This window comes from Phaseolus vulgaris, chromosome 10 (genome assembly GCF_000499845.2).
Source record: "Phaseolus vulgaris cultivar G19833 chromosome 10, P. vulgaris v2.0, whole genome shotgun sequence".
NCBI classification, from domain to species: Eukaryota; Viridiplantae; Streptophyta; class Magnoliopsida; order Fabales; family Fabaceae; genus Phaseolus; species Phaseolus vulgaris.
In genome coordinates, this window is record NC_023750.2 from 43,719,245 (window position 1) to 43,736,737 (window position 17,493).

At 30.8% G+C, this 17,493-nt stretch overlaps 2 protein-coding genes across 2 annotated transcripts; one reads left to right on the forward strand and one right to left on the reverse strand.

Annotated features, from left to right (window-relative positions):
* Positions 1-3,440: 3,440 nt before the first annotated feature.
* LOC137818442 (putative UPF0481 protein At3g02645) lies at positions 3,441-5,752 on the reverse strand. Its single transcript, XM_068621885.1, has 2 exons — positions 5,411-5,752; positions 3,441-5,093 (listed from the first exon to the last, which is right to left on the reverse strand). Exons 1-2 carry the CDS (start codon positions 5,597-5,599, stop codon positions 3,585-3,587), a joined length of 1,698 nt encoding a protein of 565 aa, XP_068477986.1. The 5' UTR covers positions 5,600-5,752; the 3' UTR covers positions 3,441-3,584.
* A 4,379-nt stretch (positions 5,753-10,131) lies between these two features.
* Positions 10,132-15,268, forward strand: LOC137818443 (transcription factor NAI1-like). The gene is made up of 4 exons (XM_068621886.1): positions 10,132-10,332; positions 10,433-10,603; positions 13,871-14,218; positions 15,133-15,268. Exons 1-4 carry the CDS (start codon positions 10,291-10,293, stop codon positions 15,202-15,204), a joined length of 633 nt encoding a protein of 210 aa, XP_068477987.1. The 5' UTR covers positions 10,132-10,290; the 3' UTR covers positions 15,205-15,268.
* Positions 15,269-17,493: the final 2,225 nt, after the last annotated feature.

Here is a 17,493-nt window from a genome sequence, read left to right on the forward strand (position 1 = left end):
ATAGGGAACCAAAAACTCTGAAGTGTCTGATTGAAGGCTTCTTCCCTGTCCATACCTCTTCTGGAACCTTAAATTCCAGCCTCTTTGTAGGACAATGATTCAACACATAAACTGCAGTTGCTGCAGCTTCTCCCCAAAATTCGTGTGACAGATTTTTACTCTTCAGCATACTCCTAACCATGTTTAGGATGGTTCTGTTTCTTCTCTCAGCCACCCCATTATGTTGAGGAGTATAAGGTGCTGTTATCTCATGCACAATCCCATTTTCCATGCAAAAACTATCAAATTCTCTGGAAGTAAATTCACCACCACCATCTGTTCTCAATATTTTGATGGATTTTTCAGACTGCTTCTCAACTAAGCACTTGAAGGATTTGAAAATGGGAAACACCTCATTTTTAGCCTTAATAAGATAAAGCCACAATTTCTTGCTGAAATCATCTACAAATGTCACAAAATACTTGTTCCCTCCTAAGGACGGAACCTCAAGTGGACCACACACATCCGAATATACCACATGCAGTAAACTATTGGCTCTCGATGCAGTATAATTGCTGAATGATGATCTGGGTTGTTTACTGATTAAGCAACTATCACAAACTTTCTTAGGCACGTGTACAGACGGAAGCCCAAGAACCATTTCTTTGGACTTCATGAGGCTAAGATCTTTGAAGTTAAGATGACCAAGCCTCATGTGCCACAACCAAGTATCATCAGATAGAATTTCGGAGTTAAGGCATTGAGTTTCAACAGCATTAAGGTGTACCTGGAAAGTTCTGTTTGATGCAAGCGGTGCCTTCATGATTTTCTTTTCTTCAGCATCAAGGACTTCCAAGAATCCGTGCTTCATGGCTATTGAGAAACCTTTCTCCAATAGTTGTCCCAAGCTGATTAGATTGCTATTCATGGTAGGCACAAAGAGCACATCATACAGCAACGCATTCCCACCATCCTTCCTCTTGATTATCACATCTCCAATGCCTTCGGCTTGAATTATTCTATCATCAGCAAACTTTATTTTTCTTTTCTTACTTGAATTAAAGTTTATGAGCCAATCTCTATGGCCTGTCATGTGATTAGAACAGCCAGAGTCTGCATACCAAACTTCCTCACTGCAAATTTCTTGAGTATTTGTCGTCTGCAACATTACAGATGTAGACAAAACGGACGGGTCCGAAACGAACGAGCACAAATCTTCCTGCACCGTTGTCGCCATTAGCAGAACAGGACTTTCATCCCTGTTATCTTTCATATCTTCTTTTGCCATATGAGCTTCATCATGCTGTTTCCTGCGATGATCATACTGACTTGGGGGAGCTTGACATTCAGAAGAAAAATGTCCAATTTTATTGCAATTGAAACATTTGATTCTCTTTCTATCTATTTTCTTCTTACCTCCTTTCCAATTGGATCCTCCCCTCCTTGAGGAGATTTCTGTTTGATCTTGATCAGACTTTTCTTGTTCTTGATGAGAACTTCTGCCCTTTCCTCTGTAATCTTTCCCCTTTCCTCGGTTTCTAAATCCACCCCTGCCATCGTAGCCTCCTTTCCTCAAAGTTTGGGCTTGCAGAACCTGTTCTACAGGTTTCTCAGTGGACCTTTCAATGAGCCTCTGCTCATGTGCCTCGAGGGAGCCTTGAAGATCTTCAACCTTCAGTTCTTCAAGTTTCCTGGATTCTTCAATGGCCACAACAATGTGGTCAAAGTTAGGGGTTAGGGACCGTAATACCTTCTCAACAATCGCTTGATCAGTCATCGTTTCACCACATGCCTTCATAGCATTGGTGAGAGTGAGGATTCGATTAAAGAATTGAGCAATTTTTTCATTTGACTCCATTTGCATCAACTCATACTGGTGTCTCATAGTTTGGAGACGCACCTTCTTCAATTGATCTGCTCCTTGATGACATTTCTCCAGAATCTGCCATGCCTTCTGTGACGTCTTTGCTTCTGCAATCTTCTCAAAGTGTGCATCGTCGACACTCTGATGAAGAAGACACATGGCTTTGCAGTCTTTCTTTTTGTTTTCCTTGTGTGCCACCCTCTGTGCTTCTGTTGCATCTGTAGCAAGTTCTGGGTAGCCATTTTCAACAATCTCCGTGATTTCTTGAAAGCCGAAAATGGCTTTCATCTGGATACTCCATCGATTCCAGTTCTTGCCATCAAGAACAAGAAGGTTCAACTGTAAGGTTGCGCTGGTGTGTCCCATTGTAGATCAACCCACAAGACGCCCTTGAATCTGAACTACGCTCTGGATACCAGTTTGTTGGAGAAAAGAAATGAAAAAGAATGCTAAACAAACTGAAGCAGAAGAATACAAAACTGGGAGAAAAAATACACTTTCTGTTATATGCACAAATTTGCACGTATACACACAAACTCTATTTATAGTGGTACCCACAACAAACTAACCACTAATTTATTCTCACTTTTGACTTTTGAATTAGTCAACCTTCAACAGAAATTTGCACCCACTTACATTTATATACAATAAAAGGCTCTAATATCTAATTGATGTGTGATCTCCAACTATATATATATGTATTGTATGTATAGATATACGTATATATGTATATATAAACGTATATAGTGCAGTTCCTTTTTATTAGTGTAATGATGTGGGAAGTTGATATAAAATAGCAATGTGGTTTGTGATAGCAATTAAAAGATAAAAAAAAATATAAAAGTTTATTATTGTTATTAATTATAGATATAACATAAAAGAGTGTAAGCGTTCAAAGTTACTTATTAAATTAGAACAATTTGATTTGGAGTAGACGCTCAAGATCATATGAAAGTATAGAATATGTTTCTCCACGTTAAGGTCTAAACGGATAAGCATTAATTTGGATAATTATTGTTGCTCATGCATTAGTACTGCATCACACAGAATATTCTTCAATCAAAATGCCCTAATAACTACTTTACTCAAAGACAAAAATAATGTTCAACAAACTAGTAAACCAGCAAAAAATAATAAATAATTATGATAACTTAGGTAATACATAAGATCATTATGTGAAAGATAGAATTTGGGTTGGCATTGTGAGCGAAATCTGGAAACATAGGAACTCGGTCATCTTCAATAGAGGTGTGGCAGATGTGTCTGAAGTGTTCGCTTCGGTGCAAGTAAAGATATGGTCTTGGATTTATGCAAAGTCTCGTTCTGCTTATTTCCCTTATTCTAGTTGAGTTTTAAATCCTCTGGCTTGTATGAGGTTGATTCATTAATTGGTTACTGTTGGTATGATTATCCCTTTGTTAATTTGGTAGGCGTTCTAATAGGAGATTGGTGTCAAGTATTTTTGTATAAGGGTTGGACCACCCCTGAAGTGGTCCCTATTTATTTATTTATTTATTTTATTGCTGATAAAAAAAAAATTCTGCAAAAGATACAAAGTTTTTTCTTCTTAAACAAGGAGTTAGAGAAGAAACCAAAGTGAAAGAAACAATTTTATTCTCATGAACAACTAATATATCACATTCACATGAAGAAGAAATAATCTCTTAATAAAATGTGGATCAATATGAAAAGAGGAAGAAATTTTGAAAGATCTGAAACTAAGATGATGATGAAAGATGATTTAATCAGTGGAATTTAGGGCAGATTGGAAGAAACGAGTGCAAGTGTAGACAGAGCAGAAAGCTTGCAAAGCCATCAAGAGCAAGAGGCAAATGGCAGCAAGGAATGTCAAAAACTGCCAAGAACTGAACACATAATTCTTCATGAACTTCCAAAGTTTCACCTTCATTCTACCATTGTGATACTTGTTAACATCTTCAATCACCTTGTCCAATTGTGCCACCCTTGACACTCTCAAGGACTTGCTCATTCCATTCCACAGGTCAGCAACCTCTTTATCACTCTTCAAGTGGTTAAGAATTATCCCTTTTTCCCTCAGGATCCTTGCATCTTCCTCAGAGTCTATGATCCCGTTCATCAACTCAGTGTAACGGGTTATAACCAATGGCCCCGATGCAACCGATGCTTCATATGCAACCAAGTTTCTCAGGAACACTTCAGTGTTAACATCCAAACCAATTGTGGGAAGGTAAAAAGTTCTTGTTTTGGCATCAAAACTGATGCTTGATATGCTTCCTGTTGTAGCTACAAAACGAATACCACAGTTCAAGAGATCTGTAACAGAAGGAATGGTGATTTCCTCCACTGATGGTGGCTTGTTCATGAGACTTTTGGAGCTTGAACTCCCACTTTCTCCCTTTTCATCTCCTTTTTCTTGAGAGAAGAACATATTTTCAACAGGTTGCTTCAGAAGCTTAAGCCCTGGAAGATTGGACACGATTTTCCAAGGCAACTGAGCAAAGACTTTGAGAGGTTTAGAAACAGATACCTTTTTCATCAACTTCATTGGCCCTTTGTTTAACTTTGAAAGAATCTTCCATAATTCATTAAAGAATTGCTTAACATGGCTGGAATCTGCACTTTCTTCTTCATTCCCTTCCTTTTGTTGTTCTTCTTCTTGTTCAACCTCGTTTTCAACTGTGTCTGGTTGTTGTTCTAGTTTTGGCACTATCACATCATACAAGAAATCTAGCAAATGCACACTCTCTGCCACCCTTATGTTTGGAAACTCCTCCATCATCTTGAAAGGAGAAATCTCTTTGAACAGCCCTATGAACATCAAGATCAGCATTTCATCAGCAGCTTCCAGTGATGAGAATTTGAACTCCAGCATCTTTCTCAACACAAACAATGGGATTTGATTCTCAAGCATCACAATGTCCCTCAAAATTGCATTGTGAGCTGATTTCTTCCCTGCATAGTCCACCAAATGCGACATGCTGGAGGAGACCCTTTGCACCTTTGCTCCTTCCTGCATGGCGAAAACTTGAAGGAACTCAAGCAAGAACAGTGCATCAACTGCCATCATCCACACCAATGTTTCCCCGTTGAAATCCAAGAACTTGTGGTAGCATGCTCGAACCCTTTGCTCCAAGTTGGTCAATTGGTCAACTAGAGTCTCCAACTTGCAGCTTTGTAGACGCTTCTGGAATCTTTTTGCTGCTGCAATCTTGTACCTTTGCATCTCGTATAGCTCAGGACGCCAATAATGGTAAGGACCAATTGCAACCTATCGGTGAAAATTTTTTTTATCAACAAAAAAAATAATAGATAAGAGGTAATTCACAATACATCAACCCTTATACATTTCTTTCTACCTCCTTGCAAAAACATAAAGATAAGCGATATATTACCAGTCTACAATCTCATTTCTTTAGTCTACAACCTCGAAAAATATCATTTTTTCATATCATGAATCACATGTTCACATGTTGTATATTGAAACAAGTTGTCGATGTATCATTTGTGAAATATAAAAACTTTAATACAGACATCCAAATCAATAATTCAAGACACTAATCTAAATACGAGAAACATACACCACACCTGTTGGGGGACATAGGAGTCAGGATCACTTGCCATGAGAAGCTTGGGCACACTGAAGATGGATACAGCAAATTCACCATCTTCCTCGAGCTCTTCTTCAAGGGTTTTGCGGATGTTAATCACCCATCGATGCTCATCGAAGGTTGACTTAGAATGGTCGTTTGACATGGTGGATCTTAGAGAAGACATGGGAAAGCTTAGTGCTTGCAGAAAAACTTTGCAGTTTTTGAATCTTTGGTATTATGTTCATCATGAAAGGGGAGTCATTGGTACTTTATTAGTGGATGAATCTTCATTAGAGCCAACCATCAAACCATTTTTTGTTACTTTCCATTAAACTATTAGGAATGCATTACTCATGCGTAGTTAATTAAGCACACAATAACCACTAGGCAAGAAAAGTTGACAGAGACATTCTTTGAATTAATTGAAGTCTTCTCAATTAACTCACAAGTGGGAACATAGTTTAAACGTGTTTCATGTAACATGTCACTATAAGAATGATATATAAGTATAACAATGATGATACTCGTTTAGTTTTCTACCTTCATTCTATATCCAAATAAAATTATTTTATCATAATATTAAGAAAAGAAGTGTACTTTAAGTATAATTTAACCTTATAAAATCGGTTTAAAGTCTACTTTTTAATATGGTATCATAGTCATTTAGAGTCTATCATGTTGTTGGAATTATTAGGTCACCCGCTTCAAGTAATTATCGAATCATCCATAAATATACAGTTTTACACACGTGAAACAAATATGTTTACTACAAGAAAATCATCAAATAGAAACCAATTTTTAGAAACCAAAATAATTAGTTGCAATAATAACTAAATTAGAAACCATTTTAGAAACTAAAACAAAAATTGGTTTCTAAATTAGTTTCTATTATTTTCTATTATTGTTAAATAGTTTCTAAATTGGTATCTAATTAGCAACCAAGATTTTAACTACCAATTATTTAGTTTCTAAATTTAGTCTCTAAAATCTTGGTTGCTAATTAGATACCAATTTAGAAACTATTTAACAATAATAGAAAATAATAGAAACTAATTTAGAAACCAATTTTTGTTTTAGTTTCCAAAATGGTCTCTATTTTAGTTACTATTACAACTAATTATTTTGGTTTCTAAAAATTTGTTTCTATTTCATGATTTTCTTGTAGTGGTTGAAGATCTCACGTCAACTAAAAATAAAAACATTTCATAACATATAAGTTAATACAAACCTCATGAACATAATTGATAAAGTTGAGTTAAATTTAAAATATATTTATTAAGACATAATATAATATTTTATTAAAAGATAAGTTGCAAAATGTAAGTACGTATTAAAAATGCTACGAAGAAATAGACTTAATTCTCATGTTAGTTTCTTTTACTATATATTTACTATATAGCCTCTTCAATTTTCAGGTGGTGGTGTTATGCGAAAAATTTGTCTTTTTACATAGGTGGACCTTGCTTTAACAATTTTGAACAAGATTGAATCATTAAAACATGTGTTAAAAGAAATGTATTAAATAATCTGTTGATATAACTGTTAATATCAACTTGTTGAATAGAATAATATAGAAAATAATTGATGTTGATCATGGATCTAAATTTGTTTTCTACGTCTTAGTTTTGTCTTTGTCGAACAAAACTTAATATCTTATTAAAAAGGATTCATGTAATTAGAATCCAATCTTAATATTATTATTTTTTTCTTAACAAATTAATGCACTCTCTCATACACCAAATACAATGGAAGATTAAGGACGTTAAGTTGTAGGAAGGGTCTGATGTGTTTGATTGTTTTTGTAAGGTTTCTTTTTTAGGTTGGGTTATTTCTTTTTTCCGTAGTATAGTAGGGTTTTGGTAATTTCAAAATGGTTTGATGAATCTTGTTGTGTTAGGTCCCGTATAAGAGTTTGATCACTCCAAAGTGATTCATATTTATTCATTTTTTATTTGTTGATAAAAAAATGAAGGATGTTAAGTGGTTAAAATTAGGTTGAGATTGAATGCAAATGACATGTATTATATTCCAAATTAGAAGTCAATTTTGATGGTTGTACGAGGGAGTAAGAGACAAGTAGGGGAGAATATAAATTGTTATACAAATTTAATGTATAAATTGCATGAATTAACTTTAGAATATAATTAATATTTGAAACATGAGTGAAGTAGTAGGTGTTATTCCTTCCGAATGCAAAAAGGACAGAATAAGAGCTTGCTACTTTTGTTTTTCTCCTTGGCTTTAGATACACAAAACCATATAAAAATAAAATAAATATCATCATAAATAGGTATATGGGTGTCTTTTTGTTTAATTTCGTTAGTATTATATTTTTTTTTCTTAAACCTTGTTTATTTGGTAAAACAAATAAAATACAACACTTTATGTTTTTTAAAATTGATGTCGACTCAAATGTCAAATTTTAACTAGTGGTTAAGGTTTTTTTTTTATCAGCAAAGAATAAATAAAATAAAATGAGACACTTCATGGGTGTCTCAACCCTTATACAAAACCCCAAAAACAAGTTTCTTAGCACCCTACCAATTAAGGATTCGACAAACATTGTACTACAGATCAAGATAAAATCCCAGACAAGATATAGAAACCCAACAAATACAGTTACATCACCCCACCAAAGAGGTCACACCGTCAAACAAGGACATGCATCCAACAACTAAACAAGGTCTATGTCATCATGCTGAAGAACTTACCCAAAAGTCAAACTCAACAAACCAATACAAGACACACCATCCAACAACTAAGCCATAACTTTGTAGCAGGGTGAGTTGTACCAAATACCCAAGTGCTAACAACAACAAACCGATCCTTATGAGAAGGATACATAAGCCAGATATACCCTACAAAATACACATAACAACCTCCTAAACTGGCCACAACAGTAACCAAAAAACGCCACATATCCATTTGCCACAGCTCAAACACCATAAAGATTCAGCACCAAACTGATAAGCATACAACAAAAAACATTTCCTTTACTGCAGTTCAGAACAAAATCATTAGTCTGACCAGTGACCAAGACAATCTGCACAACCACACAATACCTTCCAAGCCTCAATCCAACCTTGCCAGATAAGGTTTGTTGTTCTGATGTTCCTTGATATGTCTGGAGTGTGTTTCTACTGGGTCAATAATGTTAGATTGGATTTGGTTCTTGCCCTGTGTTGGAGTGGGGTGTATAAGAATATGTTCTATTTTATAGATATATAAAGGTTTAACCATCTTTAAAGTAATTCTATCTTTATTGCTGATAAAAAAGTTATATTATATTTCACCACTCAATGGGTGTTTTAAGTTATTTTAATAAAAATAATAATTACTCTTCAACGGTATTTTATAATAACTATTCCAACAAAGTTAAAAAATTATTAACTTAAAAGAAACGTATTTATTTATTTTTTATATATTAGATGTAGTAATTGACCTTAACGATACTATTTCAATGGACTTTAAGGTTGGAACATTGACACTATATGTGAGGATGAAAAAGTGGTTTAAAAAATGAATCATCATTCTCCTTAGACCTCGATTGGGGACTTATTATGGTATACTTAATAGTCCCAAATCACTTAAGAATCGAGGTTGAGAGCAAGCTAAATATACATTCCTTTCTAAATTCCTCTAAGACATCTTTTAAGAATAAAATCATAATAAAGTCTCAAACTCTAAAGCAAACAATACCTCAGATGTGATGATTGGTCCTAACGATGTTACTTTAACAAAATTAGGATTGGAACATTGACGACATCTATGGGGATGGAGAAGTGGTTTCATATTGCTTAAGAGTCGATTAATTTAAATAAATATTTCTCCCTTAGCCCTCAAAGACATCTTTTAAGGACAAAATTGCAATGAAACTTTTTGAGTTCCAAAACAAATAACAACTTGAATGCAGTATTTAAACAAACTTGAGATCGAACCATTTTTAATGAACCTAAATACAAATCACCATTCCTTTAAATCTCAATTAAGAAATTTCTTCCCGTACATTCAATAGATGGTTAAAAAGTTAAAATTAAGAATAGTTTGATTATTTCCTATATAATACTCCAAACGGACAATAGTGCAATAACTAACCTAACAATATTATTAGAACGAATTTGAGTTCATAAGATAATTAACATTTTTTTTAATTCAAATAACATTTTTCATTATCTTTTTCCTCTTCTATTTTATAAACCAAACAAAACATAAAATTCCACAACGAAGAAAATACATGAACATAAAGTACAATCAAATAAGACAATTATCTTGCATTTCTACGTTTCTCTTTATCTAAAATCACCAAATACATTCATTTTATTCCCTATCTGTTTTAATTATCCTATTTTGTTTCTTACACACACCTCAAAGAGATAGAAAGAGCAAAAAAAAAAACAAATAATTGACGTAGCAGAACATAAATGTTAGAAAAGGCAACAAACCTGGAAACTACCTCTGTAGAAGCCTACTCTTCTACGCAGGAATGTTAGGTAATGTGAAAGTACAAAACTAACCCTCTCGAAACCTTTTTTGTACTGTTATAATAATAAAATAGCACTGGTGTCCTAACACGGAACACGCGACCCACGCTCTCCCTCTGATCACACGCTGGATGGTCGACACGTGTAAGTGATCCGATTCAACCGTGAAGATGCAAATAGCATGTTTGGCGAGTGCTGTAGAGATATATATACAACCATAACCACGCCACCTTCATATCTCTCATCTTCCATCACAATATTCTTCCATTTTTTTTTCTGTTTTGTTTTTTTTTTTTTCTCACTCAATTCACACACACTGCACCTCTTCACTCTCCTCGCTCACTCACTCTCTCACTAGATCCAACCACTTTCTCTCTCTCTTTCTCTCTCATCAATGGAGGAGTCAGGGGAAAATTGGCCTTCTGATTCTTATTTGGTAAAACCGACACTGTGTGTATGAAACACCAATTACATATGACTATGTCTGTGTCTCTAACTCTGTCCTACGATGTTGGATCGTTTATTGTTGTGCATAGGAAGTAGGTGATGACGTCAAGGATTCGTGTTTCGACGATGAAGAATCTGTGAGTGAGGAGGATGACGGAGATTCCTTTTCCGAGATGAAAACTATCAACAGAAAACAGAGGCAACAGAAACTCGGGGAGAGGTTCCTTGCACTCTCAGCAACCATACCTGGCTTCCAAAAGGTTAGTTCAAATTTGTTAACAACAACGTTAAACTTCACTATGTTCATCTGTCTAATGTTTCTGCTTCCTCGTTCTCTACAAACTACAAAACCTTCTTGTGAATCTCGTTTACGAGTTTAAATGTTTTTTTGTTTACTTTGATTTAGAAAAAAATTGTGAGATTAGTAATTTTCTGTTTATCAGACTATTTTTGTTAATTTGAAAATACTTTAGAATTGTATGAAATGTCACGTCATGCAAGGTTGGTTGGTTGGTTAGTCAAGATCAATTACTACGTGAGTGTCACGTGATAGATTAAGGTTATATTAATTCTTCATAAACTTTAAAAATGATAGATTAAGGTTATATTAATTCTTATACGTTTATTTTTCATACACCGCTATTATTATTTTTAATATTATTAGACAGTCAAATATTTCTTTTACGTCTTTTAAGATAATCCAACTTGATGAAAAAAACCTTTAAAACGAGCAATGTTGTTAGTTAAAAGTAATATTTATGGAAAAAAAATAAAGAGATGAAAGTTGTTTCTTGAATTAGTAATTAATAAAAATAATAATATTTGAATATAGTTGCACAGTGATTAATGAAATATAGGTGCTTCAATAGGAAACTTGAAGGTGAAGCTATTTAGTGTAGGGATATGAATTATTTGTTGGGAAAGATATGGTAAGATATTTACGAGTATAATATTAGGAAATAGCTAATGAAGCCAATGTGTTATGGTCTTTGTTTTATAATTTTCTGAAGGTACCTTCAAATTATTTATTTTATTTAATTGTTTTTTTCAACACTCCGTACATTAAAAAAAAGAAAATGAAGTAAATGTTCGAGCACCTAATGTGGGGGACCACGGGTTGGAGACAAGCTGTATCCAAAGAAATAGGAAAAATTAATTTAAAATTAAATTTAGGATTGAATGAGTTTTTTTTTTCATTCAATTATTGTAATGGTATAATTTTCTTTTCCAAGTTTAATTTATTATATTTTTTTATAAATAAAAGCTTTCAAATAATATTATTATGTAACTTTACATTTCAACTAAGAACTTTTAAATATTATTATTTAACTTGACATCCTCCTACTTCAAATAACAATTATTTATCATCATATAACAATAATAAAGTAGAAAACAAAATATAAAAACAGTTTAATTTATTATTTTGTATCTCTATAGTATCGTAATAGTATAACTTTAATTTTAAAATTTCAATTGAATAGTTTTGGTCGCTCAAAATATCATACTTATGTGATTTTGATTCTTTTATCAATCATTATTATTATTATCGTGATAAATAAAGGACTAGCAAAAAATAGTAAAATAAAGGTTGCATAATATTTTTTTCCTATTATTTATGTATTTTATTTTATTCTATCCATTTTATAGTAAAAGGTTTAACTGATTTATTTCATTTTCGATATGTAATAATGTGACCTTTAATTTAAAAAAAATTATTTTAAAAAATGGAACCACGTAGCATTTTCGTATGTTAAGATTGACACTGTTAATTTTATAAATTATTATTATATGTTAATTATAAATTACATGGTACCGTGACTAAAATTGTTAATATTTATTTGTTAATGATTTAACTGATAAATAGTTATATTATTATATTTTTCTTAAATTAAGGAACTATTGATTGTTAATAATGAAATCAGATCAAATATAATAAAAATAAATAATTGCATTGGCAAAAGAATTCAGCCTAAAATAAATGCTCAAAAGTTAGGGTTGAGATTGGAAATCCTTAATGCATGATCGCAGCAGAAGCATATAAGAGAGAAATAAATAAAAAAATTGAGAAAATATATATAAATGAAGATGATAAAATGTAATGCACTATCTCTCACTACTTTTAGAATTATTTATACTCTCTTCCTTTAACTACAAACCTAATTTATGTTCTATTCCTCATTCAATCTTTTCAACACCAAAATGTGAACAAAGTGCAAATATTTATCACTGCTAATTGAGAAATTATATAATTACTAGATAAATTATTAATTATATATAATAGAATAAGGATAATTAAAATTACATGACGTAAATATTCAACATCTTTGCATATTTTATTCAATAAAATTTATATCCATATCATATAAAAAGAATAATTAAAAATATATGACGTAAATATTCAACATCTAATTGGATTTTTTATTCGATAAAAATTATATTTATATAATAAATTTTCAATTATTTTTATTCCATTATTTTCTATTATATATTATAATTTATACCTATTAAATTATTATTTTATTGATAAATATATTAATACTTTTTAGTATATAGTGCTAGAAGAATTTTAGTATTATATATATATATATTTCAATTCAGAAATCTCCTTTTTTGATGTTTATTCTTTTCCTGACTTTCTTTACTTGGTATATATGATGATGATGTAGATACTTAAGGACAAATATATGTTGACATTAATTTCATCAAACACGTTCCTTTTACAAAACTACTTTTCTTGATAAAGTATTATATTATAATAAAATAATAACTTATATAGTTATAAGATAAATCTAGAAAAAGAGAAAAAGTGTCAAATAAATCATGTTCATACCTTAATAGTTTTCGAACCTTTTCCATTGTACTTCAAAGTCTATTTTCCATAAAGAGCACAGTAAAAGTTATATAGAACTTATCCATGGTTGGATTTTCGAAAGGAAAAACTAACCCCTTTATGTAACTTCCTATGACTCATTTAGATTATGCTTAAATCCCAAACTTTTATTATTATAAAATAATTAAATTAAAAAAAATAAAAAATAAAAAAATAATCAATTATTATATTAACTAAATTTTATATTATTTTAAAAACTAAAAAACTATTAATATTTAAATAATTACCAAAATTTTAATCATCAATAAATTTAGAAACTACTTATTAATAATAAAATATAATTTAGATTTTAATAATTTTTTTATCTAATTTAATTAATATAATAATTAATTATTTTTTATTTTTAGAATTAACTTTAATAATTTTCTTATAATAATGTTTAGTTAATAAAATGATAACAACATACTCTTCATTCACTAATGCATCTTAAACCTAGAAACTATGACATCAAACATACACATCTTCATTAAAATAGTTCTACGAACTGCATGAGTGATGATTGGATTAAGATGATCCAACAAAGCTTCACTGTGTCTTTGTTTACGTAAGTGTTTTGCGAAATTAAAAGCTTTGTTTGCATACAAATTAATCATTCTAGAAGTTCATATTCATACTGTTACTGATAAAAATTCAACAGATGGACAAAACTTCGATTCTGGACAAAGCAAGCAAGTATGTGAGAGAACTAGAAGAACGAGTGAGAGAACTGGAGCAAGAAGTTGAATCCAACAAGGTTTGTGTGAGCAGCAGCAGCAGCTCTTGGGAAGTGAACTCCAACAATGGCTATTGCCATGGATCAAATCAAGATCTGGAAGTGAAAGTGAGAGTGTTGCAGAAAGAAGTTCTGATAATAGTTCACTGTGAGAAACAAAAAGGAATCATGCTCAAAATACTATCACACCTTGAAAATATCAATCTCTCTGTCATCAACAGCAGTGTCTTGCGATTTGGAAACTCCACACTCGACATCACCATTATTGCTCAGGTACCCGATCACTCTTAAAATCAAAAAAAAAAAAATCATCAAATAGAAATCAATATTTAGATATCAAAATAATTAATTATAATAATAACTAAATTAGATACAATTTTAGAAATTAAAAAAAAATATAGTTTCTAAATTAGTTCTTATTATTGTTAAATAGTTTATAAATTGGTATCTAATTAGCAACCAAGGTTTTAACTACTAATTATTTAGTTTCTAAATTTGGTAGCAAAAATCTTGGTTGCTAGTTAGATACCAATTTAGAAATTATTTAACAAAAACTAATTTAGAAACCAATTTTTTTTTTAGTATTTTAAATGATATCTAATTTAGTTACTATTGCAACTAACTATTTTGGTCTCTAAATATTGGTTTCATGATTTTCTTGTAGTGTACTTACATCACTCCTAAAAAAGATAAGAGTGAATTCTTAATTTTTCACTACAAGAAAATCATCAAATAGAAACCAATTTTTAGATACCAAAATAATTAGTTGAAATAGTAACTAAATTAGATACCATTTTAGAAACTAAAAAGAATTTTGATTTCTAAATTAGTTTCTATTATTTGTTAAATAGTTTTTAAATTGGTATCTAATTAGCAACCAATGTTTTAACTACCAATTATTTAGTTTCTAAATTTGGTAGCAAAAACATTGTTGCTAATTAGATACCATTTTATAAACTACTATTTAACAGTAATAGAAACTAATTTAAAAACCAATTTTTTTTAGTTTTTAAAATGGTCTCTAATTTAGTTACTATTGTAACTAACTATTTTGGTATCTAAATATTGGTTTTTATTTCATGATTTTCTTATATTGTACTTACATCAGTCCTAAAAAAATTAAGAGTGAATTCTTAATTTTTATTCCTAAAAATTTATTAAACAAAAATGCATTATGGGTATTGCAGATGGGTGAGGGATACGAGATGGGAGTGGATGAACTAGTGAAGAGCCTGAGATTAGCGATCTTGACTCAGTAGGATCTGCTAATTGTACTTCTTTCACAAACCTACTATAATAAACTTTCTACTTTACTCTTTTCAACACATTCTTTTTATTCACTCAAATTCATTATCATGCCACTCTTAAATATCTCACTCTCTATCTTTCTTTTTTTTAAACAAATAAAAACCATTTCATGCATAATCTATCTATCACACCCTTAACATAGACTTTGAAATATTTTTACTTAAGTTAAAACTATTACAATTGTAATATTATTTTTTTTTATCAGCAAAAATGATTGAATAACAAAATCACTTAAGGGATGATTCAACCCTTATACATACCTAAAAAATATGAGACAATTTATCTGGTCTCCCAAACCAATAAATAGAAAGAGACAAACAAATCTACCACTTAAAAACCCGTACAGCCCGTACAACTGTAATATTAATGATGAGTATTAAGCTAAAATATTACTATTACAACTTGGAAAATTAATCATGAGAGAAAAGAATGTTACAATTGTGATTCCTAAGCTAAAACTATTACTTAATCTTAGTAATGGAAATAAGGAATTTTGATGTGTGTATACTAAGATATTTAATTCAGAACTATATTAAATTAAATAACTATACGTTTAAGGTTGAATTAAAAGTAATTTTCTCCTCTTCTATAAAAAAATTGCTTGACCCAAATGTTCTTTTGAGTTTATAATTCTTTCTCTTCATGCTAGGCAGCTCCTACAACAGGCCCAAATATAATGGTCCAACTTTGAGACCAAATCCAATGGTCTTCGAAAAAAATCCATTTTTATGGTGACTTTTTTTTTTATGGGACTGAAATAATTTTTGTCTCTTATTATTTAAATGGAATGTTTTTTTGGAAGTTGGAGAAATCATGTCACGCAACACTACTTTTATATAATCACTTTGAATTAAAATTATGGTAAGTTAATATGATTTTTTTTTATAATAAATTCGTGCCATGTCATAATTTCTCTAACTTCAAAAAAATAAATTTATTTTGATAATAAAGTAAAAAAATTGTTCTACTTTATCAAAAATCCCAAATTTCATGGTTTGTGTTACGAAGTTTATTGCATGAAATATTTTTAGTGTGGTTTATCAATTTGCTGTGAACACGTATAAATTGTCTTTTGCCTGCACTCGACATTGGGAAGAGAAGCAGAAGAATGTGTTGATAAAGAAAAAAGCGAAATTACTGAATATAGTAAGTAGTGAATTTTTAAAATATTTTTTTGACACAAAGTACATTTACTTTAATTTACTATGCTTCATGCAAAGGAACATCTTGCTCCACGACAAGTAAACACAGATCAGAAAAAGATGGAAAGAAAAATAAAGAATAAAAGGCACTGAAGCATCGTGTGAAGTGTGGCTTTCACACGTAAATGTAACACAACATTTATATAAAAGTGAATATGTTTTTTAAGGAGAGAATCTGATTGTCAGATTCCTCATGAAACAGTAACATATTGGACCAACAACAATGGATGTGGTGACTTATCATAAACAATTTGTTTATATTGATGAAAGCATAGTTGGTATGAGTAAGATGTGAGCATAGCAGGTCCAAATCACTTTTGCAGGTTTCTAAAAGCTCTTTTTAAAGATATTCCTGCCTTTATATAATAAATTCTAATAATATCATTTACTTTTTAAAAAAAAATTACTTTTACATGTTCATTTAATAAAACATTAAAAAAGACTTTCACAGTTGACAATATTAGGATCCTTTCACATTTAATAACCTAAAAGAAAAAAAACTCAATTACCTTTTTTTAATATACCTCATACATTTCAAAGATTCCAAACATTAATTTGAATAAGAAAACTGACAAAAAAAAAAGAGAATAAGAAAAATCTACTACATGTTCTTTTACTCAAACCACGATCAAACTTTCATTTGTACGATAGTGAAAACTTTCACATGATTGACTCTATCATTTTTAAAAATACAACTATTCCTATGTTTCCAACTCTTCCTAATTATTGCTATTCAAATACTTGCCCAAATTCTATTGCTTGTAACATTCAAGAAATGAAATTTGTTATTCATAAAATGTGATTTCGCATCATAATGATTAATCGTCGACACCTCCAACCAATTATAACACATCCCCCAAATAAGTCAAGCAATTTTGCAATTAAAAAATAGATATTTATAGACTCTTCTTCCACACAACACAAAACACACAAATTATTTAATAAAACAGCATCATGTATAGAAAAATTATTCTTTATTAAACGTAAAGACATTTTATAATATATAAATAAATTAAACCTTACTATTTAAGATTGAAT